The 16,630-nt window shown below is 42.2% G+C and overlaps 3 protein-coding genes across 3 annotated transcripts; 1 reads left to right on the top strand and 2 right to left on the bottom strand.

Annotated features, from left to right (window-relative positions):
* Positions 1-837: 837 nt before the first annotated feature.
* On the top strand, positions 838-3,495 carry LOC147900089 (coiled-coil protein). Its single transcript, XM_087377116.1, has 3 exons — positions 838-1,056; positions 1,221-1,678; positions 2,847-3,495. Exons 1-3 carry the CDS (start codon positions 870-872, stop codon positions 3,237-3,239), a joined length of 1,038 nt encoding a protein of 345 aa, XP_087233242.1. The 5' UTR covers positions 838-869; the 3' UTR covers positions 3,240-3,495.
* Positions 3,496-10,309: 6,814 nt separating this feature from the next.
* LOC147900088 (uncharacterized) lies at positions 10,310-11,187 on the bottom strand. The gene is made up of 2 exons (XM_087376577.1): positions 10,637-11,187; positions 10,310-10,456 (listed from the first exon to the last, which is right to left on the bottom strand). Exons 1-2 carry the CDS (start codon positions 10,964-10,966, stop codon positions 10,310-10,312), a joined length of 477 nt encoding a protein of 158 aa, XP_087232703.1. The 5' UTR covers positions 10,967-11,187.
* A 258-nt stretch (positions 11,188-11,445) lies between these two features.
* On the bottom strand, positions 11,446-15,560 carry LOC147900087 (pentatricopeptide repeat-containing protein At5g27110-like). The gene has a single exon (XM_087377522.1). The coding sequence runs from the start codon at positions 14,807-14,809 to the stop codon at positions 11,726-11,728; it is 3,084 nt and encodes a 1,027-aa protein (XP_087233648.1). The 5' UTR covers positions 14,810-15,560; the 3' UTR covers positions 11,446-11,725.
* Positions 15,561-16,630: the final 1,070 nt, after the last annotated feature.

Below are 16,630 nucleotides of genomic sequence, written 5' to 3'. Positions count from 1 at the left end.
AATACATGATGGGTTATGGTAGATTATAAAATATTTCCCTTGACTTTTTTTTGAATTTTGTAGTGGATTTGCAATATGTTGTGTGGCTATATCGACAATAATGCATTTTTGATTGCATCATGTAGGGTGAAGAATGTTTCTTGCTTCACATCTCTTCTCCTTCACATTCTTTACATTCTCCCTTCCTTCAAATTTAAGATCCTCGAAAAGGTTCACAAGGGTTGCAATAAGCCAAATGTACGCAATAAGCCATCTTGGTCTATCTTAATGTGTCTTCTTGGTCTAGCATGATCGTGGGTTGTAACAAGCAAGACGAGGATGTGTTGTCTTTGGATTTGTATGCTTGGATGTCATGGTAAGGCATCCAACAGTATAGCCTTGCATGATGGAAGAAGGGAAGCAAGTTTAAAGGAAGTTTAGGATACAACTCTGAAGTTTTAAAGATTGGCTGTGAGTTTGATTTGTCTATGAGAACCACTTTGGTGGAGATGTACACAAAAAGTGGGAGCATTGCATGTGCTTACATGGAGTAGAATGATCTTGGGGTATGTAAAACAAGATATAAGCGAGTAAGCCTTTGGTTTTTATGCGTGAATGGCTTTGGCTTTTATGCGGGAATGGAGGAGCAAGGAGTGTGGCCAAGGAGCCTTATCTTTGATGCCATCTTGAAAGCATGTGGCAAGACAACTTTGGATACCATTATCAAATTAGCAAGGCTACTTTTGAGGTCCCATGTTGAGAAGGGGTCTGCAAATTGTAATATGATTGAGGAGAGAAATGCACATGTTGCAAATTCAAGATATAAAAGGCGCTTCGAAGGGATATAAATAGCATAATCACGCACAGACACACACACACACACACAGATCATGGGGCTTCAAGTGAAGCGCACCGTCCTCGACGACGAGGTCATCAATTCCATCACTCAGCGCCTCTCCCTCCTTCCCGATCTTCGCCTCCCCTACTCCTTCACTTGCCTCCGAGATTCCGTCTCCCAGCCTGAGAAGAAATCTCACTTGATCGACCTCCTCCAACGCGACGCTGCCATCTTTCTTGGTAGGGTTTCTTTTTATCCTCCCCTTGATTCACCTTTTCATTCTTTATCAGCTATTTGGCTACTAAGATTGCTGCTGCGAAATTTGTACAGATTTTCTTGTTTCTGTACTTCAGTTTTGTGCGAAGCTGCGAGTTCTAAGCTCTCTCACGTTAGCTCTTTGCAGAGCGACACGGTTGCAGTCTCACTTTCACGGAGTTACAAGAGTTCGAGGTTCTGAAGGGAGATTATGAAGTAAATTGGCATCTCAAACATCTAAAGAGTTCCATGGACCCGACGCAGGAGCAGCAAAAGGCTCATGCTGCTGTAGTGAAGAACAGGCGCCTAGCTTTCATGGATAGGTTGATCGAGGATGGGCAGTTCTTTTCTGAAGACGCGATGAGAATGAGAGCTCCCCTCCTTCATCATGAATATCTTGGAAAGTTCCAAGACCCTTCTGAGAGAGCTTTTGCTCGTCCTGGAGAGCGCTGGTCTGATATGTTGATTAGGCAAGCGGAAGAGGTGGATTATCAGGCCCGACTGAAGACTGAGAGGGAAAAGGCAGGCTTATCAGCAATCGAAGAAGAGGAAGAGGAAGAAGAGGAGGAAGAGGAGGAAGAAGAGGACAGCGATGAAGAAGGAAAGGTAAGCAATTTGTATTCTCAAAGTTTCCCCTGATGTATTTTGCTATATCAATTTGGTATCTTCTCTTTGACAATATTATGAGAACTCTAATGGTTTTCGAGCTCTAAAAAGTAGCAAGGATTGTAAAGGATCTCTACAATAAAATGGAGTGCCCCTGATATTTTGGTCTGCGCTTTTTGTGCCTAAGGTATACTAATGCCGTTTTGCCAAAAGCTAAATGCATTTATAAACATGGTATTGATATCTAAATGTTAGACGTTTTTTCGTACCACCAAACGCATGAATTCAAGACGTAAATAAGTACTTAGCAGTAAGATCAAATTGCACTATCGTAGGAACACCAAACATACACTGTTGGAAGTCTCTTAACCCAAGTGAGAGGAATGCAGATGTTTACCTGAGTAGTCAAAATATACAGGAAGAAGATGAAATGCAGAGGTTTACGTCACTAGTCAAGAGACAGCACTAGTTTGGTATTAGTGTCCTTTAAGGGTTTTGGAAAAGAATCAGTACCTCTAAAGAAAAATCTAGGGCAGTATTCTTTTTAGATAGACAATCCTCGATATTGGAAGCTTATGAGAAATTGTTTCCACGCATTAAAAAATTCAAAGGGGCTTTTGTTTCAAGTAGAATGCACAAGGCAGTATAGTTTTACAATTGTCATATAAAGGGTGTCACATAGAGCTAGAAAAATCATACTCCTAGTGAAATTTTCTTTTTACACAGGCAATCTAGATTATTGGAAGCTTATGGGAACTTGGTTTCATGGTAAGAAAATTTCATAAGGTCATTGATTTTAAGTCAACAAGGATAAGACACAACTATCTTTGTCCCGAAGTTTTGTGTTTGTGCCAAGGATTCACACAAATTCAAGCATTATACCATTTCAATTCCCTTGGAAAACATCTCAAGTTTTTTTGGGAACGGGACTTGCAAAAAGAATTATGCCAAAGAGCCCCTGCCATGTTGGAATTAATAAGGCAAAAGTTTACCAAAATCAAGGCTCTTTAGGTCCATTTACACCGGTGGCAGAAAATACTTATATTTCTTAGGCTGTCTAGCCATCTAACTGCTGTCTGGTGTCTCAATGATTTAGCTCTGTGGGTTGTGAATTAAATTTGGAGTGTTGATTGAGATACTGAGTCCAACTCTGTGCAAATTTTTGCAGGAAGTGGAAAATGATCGTCCAGAGCAATCTGTCCAACAAACTGTTGTATCTGGAGACAATGGAAGGTGGGAGGTTGTGGGAACACAAAGTCAACCCTCAGAAGTTTCCACATTTGAGGAAGAACAACAGTTGAAACTTGAGGCTTTTAGTCATTACATGCAAGAAAAGTTCCTTGCAGGGGAAAGTTCTGAGTGTTCTCAGCCTTCCATATCAAGTGTAGATTTGGAGTCCAAGATGGAGGATTTCACGCGCGTTATGCAAGAAAAGTTTCTCTCTGGGGACGATTCAGACCATTTTGATTATGCCAGTATAGATCATGACACCACTTTAGATGATTATTGGTTGAGAGAAATGTCTCAGGATGCTGAAGATAAGTATTTCGAAGAGGATTAGCAAAAAGTGGAACTCGTATTTGTTGTGCATTCTGAAGTAAGGTAGAGTGTGGAACGGAACTGCTGCTCTGCAGGGTTTGTGGATACTGGCAGTAACATAGGTTTGTTAAGTGTTCTCAAGTTTCAACTTGGAGGGCATCTAGTCCATGTATATAGATCTATGCTACAACCTAGTATTGAGGCTTAGTAAATCACAATTTCTGTTAAGGCCAGTAATCCAAAGGATTTTCTTTGTCAATAAATTTATAATAGAAAACAGGAAGTTAGATCTCTGATATTCCATGAACTTGTTTCGGGCAAGTGATTGAAAGGATTCTCTTTTTGATAAATTTATAACAGGTATGTTGGATCTGACATTCCGTTTTGACTAGTTAGGAAACAACACTCTAGTAATATGAGTAGAGAGGCTAGCTTGGTTTGCCCCTTCCCCTCTTATTTCTTTGAGAGTCAATTGTAGGGAGTGGAGTAGCCTAAATTAATAGGAGCGGGGAAAAATCACGCTGCACATAGGAGAGAGAAAAGAAAGAAGAAAAGAAAGATATATTAACATCCACCGAAGCCCTCGCGGGGCTATGCGACCAAACACACATCCAAAAGGGTGCTTACAATATCTGGATATGATCAGAAATTAGAGGAGTGCCCATGGCAACTCAGCTCTAAGTTATTATAGCAGCCTATTCCTAGATTTTTCCTTAGAAAAACTATAGAAAAGTGGATCAGTTTAAGACTGAGGGTCTTTAGGTTTGGATTTAAAATCCCTGATTAATGCTACTCCATCTCGGTAGACAGCCCATTTTCCAGCTTTGTGTGCATCTTTCACTTTAGCTAGTTCTGTGTTTTGTTGCTTGAGCTGAGCTGAAGTAAGCTCCTCTGATATCCAAACTTGGGTACCCTTCAGCTTATTTGTCTGTCGGAGAATCTTTGTTCATCCTGCCCTCTCATTAAAATGTACTTGAAGCTGTTTTCCCTTGCGAGGGACACCCTGGATGTCTTTGGTATTCCATTCAACTTGTGGTATAGCTTTATTGAGACAAGTGATGCCCTCTTCTTCATCAAAACAGTATTCCTCTTCTTCGAGGCAGCTAAGGCAGTCCTCTGGCAAACCCCCAATGCGTAGTGTTTTCCTATTGCTCACTATAGCTTCCTGTTCTTTACCTTGGCACAAAGATCTGCTTTGTCGAGCTTGGTGCTAGCCATAGTGACAATTTCCTGCTTGGCTGAGCTAACTTCATTGGTGATCATCTCTTTGACCGTGGAGACAAGTGCAGGTGCGGGTGGAGATGTGCTGCATTTTGGTATGACTTCTGAAATGATGTCTTGTTTCCCATTTTGCTCCAGCTCCTTCACTTTCGTAGTTAGAGCTACGACCATTAGTCGGAGCTCCTTGACTTCCTGGTGTAAGAAATATATCTGTTCCTGGGGGTCAGAGGCAATCCTCCTCTTATAGTGCAATGCATAGAGGTTGACCTCCAATCCTCCTCTTATAGTGCAATGCATAGGGGTTGGGTGTCAATGCTGAGGCTGCTACATCAGAATAAGAAAGCCTCTTCAGGGTTTCCATGGCCTTGATGAGTTTAATGCCCTTTGCTAATACTAACCCCCAGGGCTGAGCCAAGGGCTCAGCTCAGCCTGGGGTGGTGAAAAAGTAAGAAGCCTCTTCAGGGTTTCCATGGCCTTGATGAGTTTAATGCCCTTTGCTAATACTAACCCCCAGGGCTGAGCCAAGGGCTCAGCTCAGCCTGGGGTGGTGAAAAAGTAAGAAGCGGCTGAAGGCTGAGGCTGACGGGAGAGACATGAGAGAGAGGGAGGCGGCTGAGGCTGAGGCGACGGACTGGAGAGACGAGAGAGAGAGAGAGAGAGAGAGAGAGAGAGAGAGAGAGAGAGCCATTCAAATCCATTGGGTGCCCTACAGTGAAGCTGGATTATTGTGGAGCACAGTTTTTTGCTTAGGCTGTGGATGTGGTGTTAGCATTTTGGTTGCACTTGATAACATCGAAAAGTTACATGCTAATTACTGCCATGATTTAGAAAAACTTTGAAATGAACACTTTGAAGTGTTTTGGCCTTGGGAAAGTTATTTAATTATGAGGAAATCCCAGGCCTCACGTTAAACTATCGTCTAGAAGGTGACAATTCCTAGATCCCTTTTAGCCCAGTATATTTCACACTCTGGACTTGCCATTCTTAGTTTGATCTTGGACATTCTAGCTTCCCTCTACGATCACATGCAAAACCCTACTATCATGAGGTCTTATGGCATATATGTTTTATGGCATGCGTTGCACTCATATCCCATATGTTTTTGTTTACATTTTCTATATTGTATTCCACCCTTTACTTTTGTTTGTAAAAGTCTTGGTAATAGAGCCTTTTGTTGAAAGTATCTAGGAGATAATTGAGCAGTGGCACTCAAGGACAATTGTGATGTGGCAAATTTGGCCCGCTAGTGTAAGAATTTTAGGTAGACAACATTGTGGGATCGCGTGAATTTTTGTGCTCTCCTTGAACCACATGGCATGATATTTTTACAAGTGATGGTTGCCTTTTCCTTCAAAGCCGGTACTAGGAGGAGATCATCTTGCATGAGCACCATCCAAAACAACATATATATGGCGGAGCATAGTGCCTCCCTCCTAACATCCCTCCTCCATTCTCCCCTCCCCATGTTGCATCATGACATGCTTTGCTTGCACAAGATTTATACAGTGTTGGATCATGGAGCAGAGAGTAGCAATGCGGTTCATTTGATGAAGAGCACAAGACACTGCCTTGATCATCATGCAACACAGCATATATCCACAATTGCTAGCATCGCAACTATAACAACGTTACATCGTGGATCATGACGTCCAATTTCCTCTCATTGTGTCGTCCCAAGTAACTCTGTTAATTCCCTTTGGTTTCTTGCAATCCTGAGCATGCATCGTTGCTCAATGCCAGAATGGAGTAATTGGATTGTTTTCAAAGGCCATGATCTATCTGCTCATGGAGTCACGGTGCTTTCACTCGGCGATCTTTTTGCACACATGGCTATGCATAATATTTCGTTTCGGTTCGTGTAGCTACATTGCCTCGGTTAACATTTTCATGTCATCTGGGAAAAAAAAAAGTAAGCGATTGCATCACAGAATCAGTCCGTTACTATAGTGGGAGTGGAAATCAAATCCATGAGGCAGCCAATTGTAGAGAGTATTTGGAACTAAAACCTGGAGATGGCTCAATACATTCTTGGTCAATCAATTTTGCACTCTAATGATTGAGTATGGTTGACAATGTTGACATGCAAGATGTATGGAATTGCTTCATGCAGTACAGTGGAGTTTCTGACCTCCTAGTTATAGTGTCTTGCAGACAAATATACTATACAAAGCACATACTGAGTACAAAGATCACATCAACCATTTTAATATTTGGCTCTTACATAAAATAGGAGGCACAAGTTTTTCAAATGGATGGAGGGATATAATGCCCATTGTTAAATGTGATGATTGTGTCACCAAGAGGAGATGCATTTCATGAGTCCATTGATTTAAAAAATGAAGAAAGTTTGGGGTTTACATAGCAAGTATTTTTCCAAAAGTCACAAGGGAGATAGGCCCAAACAAAGTTGTGTGGATTGTCATGGACAATACAAAGGTTGTAAAAAGGATGGTAATGAGCAAAATGTCAAAATACGCTTCGATGCAATTAAACGGACGGTGCTTCAAAGTTTCTTGATAAAGTGATGGCAGGAAGCTCATAGTTTGCTACAGAGTGTTGGGTACCTCCTTGATCTGGAGTAGTGGAACATCAAACCTGAGGAGGTTCCTAGTGTCATGAATGATTTCCATAGGTGGTTTGAGCATATTATCCATCGGATTCTAACATTTACAAGGTGTTGTAATGTGCTAGCTAAGTATGATGCAAGGAAGGCTATTTGCATCTACCAATGTACAAGTAATCATCGAAACTACACCTCCATGGAAATGGTCAATGATTAATGGTGCTAGTTCTGAACTCCTACATCCACTTGCTACGATGATTTTGGCACAATCATGTTCCCCAACTCAAGTGCCAAAAGTTTTTGGAGCCACTACAAGTGCATCCACAACACCTTCAGGAATAGACTCCTAGAAGATCGAGTTGAGAAGCGTATATATTCATTGTAATTACAACATCTTAGCTACCTTAGGAGGTGTAGGATTTGAGGAGCAAGATCCAAAATGGAATGTCATATTGTTCATAATTCCACCCCTTTCCAAGAGGTTCTTCCCATCCAAGAAAGTGAGGAGGACCTCAAGGGAGAAGGTGATACTAGCAATGATGATATGAGGATAAGGATGATCTTATTGGTCTTCCAAGCCACAACAATAACAAGAAAGATGAGCAAGATGAGGACGATGATGACATTGATCCTTGTAGCCTTGATGATTGAATTTTGTGATAATGGAGTCAATTTTTGAACTCTTTTAAGCGTTAACAAATGAGATAGATTTGTAGGCGGAATGTAGTGTAGAACACATGGAGAACACAGGGTGATTCCTGTATTTTTAGTAATGAATTCAATGGTAAGAAGCGGAGTCTATCTCACCACATCTCCTAACAACAATAACTTGTTGTTAGGAGATGTAGTGTGGTGAGACCAAAAATCCATGAACCACCATATATTGCACACAAGTGACACTAGTGCTTTCTAAAGTTCAAGTGAGGCTTTATACATTTGTCACTACATGAAAAGAAGTCTACTAGGAGTCCATTCACAAACCACCACATAACATCTTTTTGAAGTACAAAGGGACATCCCCATGGTGAAGCTTTGTGCCATATATATCAATCATTTTGTAAATATAACGTGCTCATCCTTTGATCTCTAGGTGCCTATAATCACTAGTATTTCATCTCCCATTACACTCAATAGGCTGAGAATTGGACACTAAGTGCCTTCGCCTTCTTTGGCTTCCCTCACCTTCAAATTGCTCACCCTGCATCTATTGGGTAGATGGATAACACATCCTCCTTGGACACCAACATTTTGATGTCCTTCCACTGAGTGCCCTTAGGATCTGCCCACTGCAAAGGTGCATTGGATAATGTTCAACAAGTATTGAAGAGGTGCAACGGAAATCCTTTGCATGTGCCCAAAACGTGCATAGATTTCATGAGCATGCTCCTCTTCTTCTTGAGACTCCTCTCATGTAGGGGGTCTTTGCCCTACTATTGTAGCTTTGTCATCCACAAATTGTCTCGTTCCTTCAAATTTTAAAAGATTCTCTTGTGTAAGAGGTCTACTTTGCATCTGCAAATTAAAATTGGCATAAGCCTCCTCTCATGTAAGGTGTCTCTACCTTGCTCTTCGAGCTCTGTCATCCACGAATTGTTTCTCTTGAAATGATGCTAGACAGTAGAGTTGGGTGCAAACAATGCAGTCTCCATGCAAGCACATGGACAAATTCATATCAATGATGGAGCATGTAACGTTTCACAATTCAAGCACATGGACAAAATTAGCATGTAACATTTCATAATTCAAGTATATGTAACATATAATGAGTGCATGCAATATGATGATGCTACATGATATGATGCATGATGATGCTACATGATAGATGTACGAGAAATTTTTACCACTTATGAATGTAAACATGCAATGTGTGCAACTTGACATGCATGCAACATGATATAGATTGCATGCAAGTTTTATTTTGCTTTGAGAGTCAAATTGCGTGCATGCAACACCATACAACATGCATACTATTTACAAGGCAAGCATGTAATATGATATAGATTGTATGCATATTTTGTTTTGACAGTTGGATTATATTTATCAACATTATACAACATGGATACATGCATGCAAATAAAAAATTGTCAAAAACCAACTTCCTCTTTGAGAGAGTTTAAGTACCTGACCTTGAGTGGTTCCATCTAGCTCTTATGCCTTGTGATGACAGAGTCCATGGACTATTCTACAGGTCAAAACCTGGCATGGGGCTTAATATGGGAGAGGAGAATTTACCTCTCAAATTAAGATCGATTTGTGATGAATTGGCAACATCCTTATATAGTTGAGGTAGTAATAATATTGTTATTAATTAGCATACTACCGCTTGCAATCGGCCTTCTACAGGTGGTGAAATGGTTGTTGCTAGCAATAGTACCCCAAGTGTACTAGCAGTAAACATATCATACTACTATCTAAAATCATGTCAAATTTAGCCATCAATACTAGCAATTTTCTTGCACATTATATATATTTTTTATTGGTGGTAAATGGCACAAGACCAATGGTAAACAATTGGTTTGTCATTTTTTAAGATGGATATGGTGTAAAGGATGTTCACAAACATAAACCATGCGAATAATTGTGTGATTACATAAAACATGTAATCCCTGCTCTCTGAACAACTTGATTTTTTAAATACTTTTTATAATTTGCTATATTTTACTAATGATGTGAAATTTAGCGTCTTTTCTTTGTGATGGTATTTGTAGAACTATCATAATCTACTACTCCATATCTTCTTAATTGTCTACAACGCTTCTGTCCACATCATTTCATTTGTCGAAAATTTTCATAATTTTAGTGAAAATATCATTGGCTTTCCGCTATGCCCACGTGAGGATCCAACTGAGCCACAATGTCTCACATGCTACAGTGCAAGCAGCTCGGTACTCCACCTTTGTAGAAGAAAGGGCAACTGAGGATTGTTTCTTGCTAAACCTTGAGATAACCCTAATGCAAGCATGAAACAATACCCTATAATCGAACAATGGTGTCACCATCACCTATCCAATCTGAATCATAGAAACCGCCCAACTCCAATCTTGTGGTGTAAATAATACCAAAAGTGCAAGTACCCTTTGGATACCTTAGCACTCATAAACCTACCTTCGAATGAGTCTCCTTGGGTTTTGTAGAAAACTGACGCAATAGCCCAATGGCAAATGAAATGTCTAGCCTAGTGTTGGTTAGGTAGAGCAAGCTCTTCGATACTTGCTGACATCCACCAGATCGGAAGAGTCATGAATGCTAAACTTCTACACGACCTCCATTTGTGTCAGAGCCTCCTTGCAGTCCTCCATCTCGAACTGTTACAATAGCTCCTGACAATACTTCTCCCACAAGATGAAAATACTGTCCTTGTTCTGCCCAACCTCAATCCCAAGGAAATAGTGGGGAGATCCAAGTCTGTCATTTCGTACTCCTTCATGAGCAGCTCCTTGACCTGAGTGATCTGCCTTTTGTAAGGATCAAATGTACAAGATTAATACCAGCCTTCACCCCCCTCTAAAAAGATAGAAATTGGCAGCCGATGGACTTCGATTCAACCCAATTTTGGGAAAAAACTCATCGATGCACTGGTACAACACTCTCGGGCCGTGTTTCAGCCCGTACAAAGCCTTTTTTAACTTACATACCTTGGAAGCAGAACTTGGAACCTGAAAGCCAAGTGATCGATCTATGTATACCTCCTCCTCTAAAGTTCCATTCAAGAACGCTGATTTAATGTCCATTTGAAATATGGACCAATCGTGATGGGTAGCCAAGGCAACAACTATCTGAATATTCACCATACTGTGGGGGGTCTCATCGAAGTCAAGTCCCTCTGACTGAGCATAGTCTTTCACCAGCAATCTGGCCTTATACTTGTCCAAGCTCCCACCAGACTTGGAACTTAAGTTTGTACGTCCACTTGGTCCTGACAACCTTCTGCTTGAAAGGCCTGTCCACCAAGTTCCAAGTGTCATTCTTCAGAATAGCGTCCATCTCTGCCTTCATGGCAGCTTGCCACTCTGGAATATCCTTTGCCTCCTCAAAGGATCTTGCCTCGTCGATCTGATCCACACACAGCAAATCTCAAAATAAAGTTTGAGACAAATAGAATAGAACTCTGTGCAAACCTGAGTCGAATCGGAGCCGCTTTCGAGTAAAAGAACTCCTTCCTTCGATGTGAGAGCCTAGTTCTGGAAATCATACTCTGATATGATCACTCAATCTTCACACACTATGTGGAATAGGATCAGCTCCGTCTCTCACACTCAACGATGCAGCACACCTCACTCTATACAAGAGAGACAAAGGGAGAGCTCAATCTTATTCCTCCACCAATCAGTGTGCAAAACAAGATCTGAGATGAGCACAAGATACCCAGCAAAGGGCTGGACCAAAACTGAACTCTGGAGCAACTTCAGTTGCTGATGCTTGAGAGGGGGGAGGGGGGCTTTTTATAGGGCTTATTTCCTATGCTTGTTAATTTCTCAGCCACTGTGTTGAGCTTAAAGATTCCTATTTCACCACAGTACTGGACAGAAGATATCTATGTCTTTCAAAAGGCGGCAGATCTAGATTACACAAGAACAGATAACGTGTCTCCACAAGCACAGAAATCATCTCGAATTGATGGATGAGTAGACGTCTCAAACCGTCATTCAACCTTGAATGTGATCTTATGTGCATTGTTAAAGTCATCTCGTGCCCCTCAATCACGTAAGTGGCTGTCCCAGGTTCTAGGCATGCACTAATAAGTTAGCTATTCTCCCCACAGAAGACCTGGGTCTTAAGACCAAATCTAGATTTGGCACATGCCCTCCCCACTTCATGCGTGAACTCAAAATTTCTAGCAATGCTGAGATTTCCTTAGTTTTGTCATTACCCACTACAAATTCATGCACCTTCTTGTTCACCTCTATCACAGCGCTTGCAGGCTGTTTCTTTGCCCCTGCATGTTTCCTCAGCTCCTCCGCTTTTAATGCATCGTGCCAACTGTCAGCACCGACATAAATGTTTGCCATGAGCACATATGAAGCAGCAGATTCTGAATTCATCTGCACAAGCTGGTGAAAGCATTGAAGTCCTAGTTCTACTTCCCCATAAGTTTTGCAGGCACTGAGCAAAGATGTCCATGTTTCCTCGGACGGTGAAGACCCCATAGTTTCAAGAACTTTCTGTGCCTCACACAAATGCCCTGATCGTGCAAGAAGGTCAATCATGCAAGCATAGTGATCTATTGTTGGGGCAATGCCATATGTTTCTCTCATCGACTTGAAATACTCTTGGCCCTTGAATACCAGGTTGGCATGGCTGCATGCACTAAGAAGACAAGTGAATGTAGTAGCATCAGGCTTCACACCTTGTTCTTGCATGTCCTCGAAACATTGTACAGCCATGTTACCCTCATGGTTCATGCCATATCCTTTAATAATTGCACTCCACGCCACAACATTTCGATCTGGCAGTTTGTCAAAGACTTCCCGTGCCTCTGAAATTGAGCTGCATTTGGAATACATGTTGACCAAAGTGCTGCCAACAAAAAGATCACTTCCAAATCCCTTCTGTGCAATGTCAGCATGTATTTCCCGCCCCCTGCATATAGCTCCTATGCTGCCACAAGATTTCAAGACACTCGCAAAAGTGATAGCATCTGGACAAATGCCCTCTTGTTGCATATCTTCATAACATTTGAGCGCTTCCTGACCAGACCCATGTTCAGCATATCCAGCGATCAGTGCAGCCCACAACACGACATTCCGTACTGGCAGCTTGTCAAAGACTTCATGTGCCTCTGAAAGCGAGCCACACTTAGCATACATGTCCACCAAACTGCTGCCAACAAAAAATCCTTTCCCAAATCTCTCTGATGCAATCTCTGCGTGTATTTTTCTGCCCTTGTCTATGGCTCCTATGCTGCCACAAGCTTTCAAGACACAAACAAGTGTGACAGCATTTGGAGAGACACCCTCCAGTTGCATCCGTTCAAAGCATTTCAGCACTTCTTGAACAGGTCCATGTTCAGCATACCCTGCAATCAGTGTGGTCCACGTCACAACATCTCGACCTGGAAGCTTGTCAAAGACTTCCCATGCCTCTGAAAGTGACCCACATTTGGCATACATATCAATCAACATGTTGCCAATACAAAGATCACTTCCAAACTTCTCTACAATCTCAGCATGGATTTCTCGGCCCTTCTGTATGGCTCCCGTGCAGCCACAAGCTTTCAAAACACAAAGTAGCGTTACAGCATTTGGAGAGAGGCCCTCCAGTAGCATCTGTTCAAAACATTTGATCGCTTCTTGAGCAGGTCCATATTCAGCATATCCTGCAATTAGTGTGGTCCACGACACAACATCTTGAACTGGCAGTTTGTCAAAGACTTCACGCGCCTCTCCAAGTGAGCCACATTTGGCATACACGAGGACCAAAGCATTGCCAACAGAAAGATCTCTTGCAAATCCCTTTCGTGAGATCTCAGCATGTAGTTGACGGCCCATACCTATGGCTCCTGTGCTGCCACATGCTTTCAAGGCACAAATGAACGTGACAGAATTCGGAGGGACACCCTCTAGTTGCATACGTTCAAAACATTTCAAAGCTTGCTGACCAGTTGCATGTTCAACATATCCTGAAATTAGTGCATTCCAGGAGACGTCTCGATCTGGTAGCTTGTCAAAGACTTCTTGTGCCTCTGAAAGTGAGCCACATTTGGCATACAGGGCAACCAATGCGCTGCCAAGAAAAGGATCTCTTTCCAAACCCTTTTTTATGACATCAGCATGTATTTGTCGACCCTGACCTACAGCTTTTATGCCGCCACAAGCTTTCAAGGTACAAACAAACGTCACAGCATTTGGAGAGACACCATCAAGTTGCATCTGTTCAAAACATTTTAGCGCTACTTGACCAAGCCCATGTTCAGCATAGCCTGCAAGTAGTGCAGTCCATGACACAACATCTCGAACTGGGAGCTTGTCAAATACCTCCTGTGCCTGGTAAAGAGCACCACATTTGGAGTACATGTCAACCAAAGCTCGGATGACAAAAAGATCCTTTCCAAATCCCTTTTCTGTGATGCTGGCATGTACTTCTCGGCCCTCGTCGGTGGCTCCTATACTCCCACAAGCTTTTAAGACACAAATCAATGTCACAGCATTTGGAGAGGTGCCATCTACTTGCATCTGTTTAAAACACGCTAGCGCTTCCTGACAAGGTCCATGTTCAGCATATCCTGCAATCAGGGCGTTCCATGACACAACATCTCGGACTGGCAGCTGGTCAAAGGCTTGTCGTGCCTCTAAAAGTGAGCCACATTTGGAATACATGTCCACCAAAGTGTTGCCAACAAAAATATTCCTTCCAAATCCCTTCAGTGCTATCTCAGCATGTAGTTCTCGGCCTCTTTCCACATTTTTCAGCATAGCACAAGCTCTTAGCAGCGCCATTAGTGTAAAGCTGGTAGGACTTACAGTATCCTCTTGCATTTTCTGGTACAAATTAAAAGCATGCTGCACTTTTCCACATTGGATACAACCTAATATGAGAAAAGTCCATGAATGCTCACTCCGGTGAACCAACCTGTTGAACAGCTGCTGAGCATTGGACACACTTCCACGTTCCACAAACATGGGCACAGCATAGTTCCCTATAGCTCTATGTACATCTAGCCCATTATTGCAAATATGCGCATGAGCACGCTTGGCGTATGCTACAGTTTGTTCTTTTCTGCATTTCTGCAAGATGCAGATGAAGTGCTCAACCGAAGGCACCTCAGCCATCCGGTCGAGAATACTGAGTGTGTCCTCTAAGCTCAGCATCTCCAAACCAACGTCTGGCAGCTGTGCATCCACCTATACTGCACATGTGCGAGTAGCCTGTTGATGGTTTGTTCCTGTTAATGCCTTGGTTTCTCCCATTCTGAGCCTCCTCCGTCTCGAGCATGTCTTTAACCCAGCCATCTATCCACAGCGATCTGGAGCCTTTGGGCAAATTTCACAACTGACTCGTTCAAAGAGCTAGTAGAATAGCATAATCTCCGACAGCTTTCGCCGTGTAAACAAATTCTCCCAGGCCCATTGTTCTTTCTGTTGTCCACCCACTGAGATTCCATGCAGCACTCCAACCATAATGGCTGAGTATGTGAACGTGCCTTTGTGTTAGCTATCGGTATTTTGGAGTCCGAAACTGAAACTTGATGGCGAGACACTACCCCGAGGTACCAAACTGGTAAACGTGAACTCCCACTTGTTGAGATACTTCGGAAGCACCAAGCCAAAGGATTTTTGAACACATGACACTTATGTCGGTGACGACCGTCTTGATGTGCAAAAAACAGGCGTCCTGGCGGACTGATCCCCGAATCCCTCATAGCCATGAAGTGCAGCTCAAATGAGGGAGCATGCGAAAAGGTCATCTGGTGAGGCAGACGAAGCAATATGGTGCTAATTGAAAACATATGGTAAATCATAGAGGACTGATCAAAATCACACGTTAGACGCATCAAAGAGCACACCTTTATACAATGGTCATGGAAATTTCTGCGGTTCACTCCTCCACTTTGGGTTGGCCACATAGTTTCTGACAGATCATCAAGATTGCCTCTCACTCTCAACTTAAAACAACTTAAAACGTGTGGGTGTGTATGTGCCCGTTTGTGTCACGATTCTATCTTGGTCGCCCTGTATGGGGCGCTATTGGCACTTTCAATTTCAGTACGATGCGACAAAAAAAAAAAAGGGCTGAACGGAGCTCATCTGGCCTACCTTGGAGATTTGCAGAGGAACTTTTAATGTTTTCTTGTCTCTGCGTTTTTAAGACTAGCATATTGTAGTGTATATGAGGAAATGGTCTGACCAAAATATATAACGTGTTCCGTGATGGCTGCATGTCATTGATGCTGAAGTCCATATGTGGTCAATAGTAGATCCGTCGATTGTCATGGGTGTCATAAGAAGTTGTTTCTTTTTTTGGGTTTTCATAAAGCGTAGGAGGCTTGTTTTGTTGGTGTAGTCAGAGTGGTAATTAATGTTGAAGTCGCCCTCCCGACATCATTTGCCACTAGCCATGTAACATATTGGATATATATTGCAGTTCTATCTTCACCCCGATAGTTCAACTTTCACTTGATATAGTCAGTGCATTGCAGTTGATTCGGAGAATGATTTCATAGACACTTTGAGAACATTTTCTTGCACCATGTCTACTACTAGCAACCTCAATTTAGAGGCACTTGCTAAACTAGGCAACTCCAATTATGGCACATGGAAATATCGAATGGAGATCATTCTTGTACTTCAAGAAAAATGGGAGTATGTAGATGGGTCTACACCTAGACCATTGGGTGATCTAGCCAGCAGTAGCTCCAATCCCCCTGTTATCGTAGCACCAACAGCGGGATCTATAACTGCACCCACTACACCAATAGTGATCGCACCTGTGGTAGATCCTACCATTGTCCAAGCACAGGTAGAATGGAACAAGAAAGACAAATATGCATATCATTTGATCAAGTAGAATTGCAAGCTATCATGCTAGGATAGCTCAACACAGTGAAGACATCAAAAGAAGCATGGGATATGTTCACAACTCTTTACGAGTCCAAGAACACTTCTAGGATTCTCACACTCAGAAATCAAATC

The sequence above is a fragment of the Dipteris shenzhenensis genome, chromosome 7 (genome assembly GCF_047967505.1).
Source record: "Dipteris shenzhenensis isolate YYH24624 ecotype China chromosome 7, Dip_SZ_1.0, whole genome shotgun sequence".
Classification (NCBI taxonomy): Eukaryota; Viridiplantae; Streptophyta; class Polypodiopsida; order Gleicheniales; family Dipteridaceae; genus Dipteris; species Dipteris shenzhenensis.
The sequence above is the reverse complement of the archived record's forward strand: the minus strand, read 5'-3'. Positions and strand labels throughout refer to the sequence as shown.

What these genes read in the sequence shown, in the direction of transcription:
- LOC147900089 (XM_087377116.1), top strand. Translation starts at nt 870, where the DNA reads ATGGGGCTTCAAGTGAAGCGCACCGTCCTCGACGACGAGGTCATCAAT. An exon ending in CGACGCTGCCATCTTTCTTG is followed by an intron (nt 1,057 to 1,220) that starts GTAGGGTTTCTT and finishes AGCTCTTTGCAG; the next exon opens with AGCGACACGGTTGCAGTCTC. An exon ending in ACAGCGATGAAGAAGGAAAG is followed by an intron (nt 1,679 to 2,846) that starts GTAAGCAATTTG and finishes AAATTTTTGCAG; the next exon opens with GAAGTGGAAAATGATCGTCC.
- LOC147900087 (XM_087377522.1), bottom strand. Translation starts at nt 14,809, where the DNA reads ATGCTGAGCTTAGAGGACACACTCAGTATTCTCGACCGGATGGCTGAG.
- LOC147900088 (XM_087376577.1), bottom strand. Translation starts at nt 10,966, where the DNA reads ATGACACTTGGAACTTGGTGGACAGGCCTTTCAAGCAGAAGGTTGTCA. An exon ending in TTCCAAGTTCTGCTTCCAAG is followed by an intron (nt 10,457 to 10,636) that starts GTATGTAAGTTA and finishes TCCTTACAAAAG; the next exon opens with GCAGATCACTCAGGTCAAGG.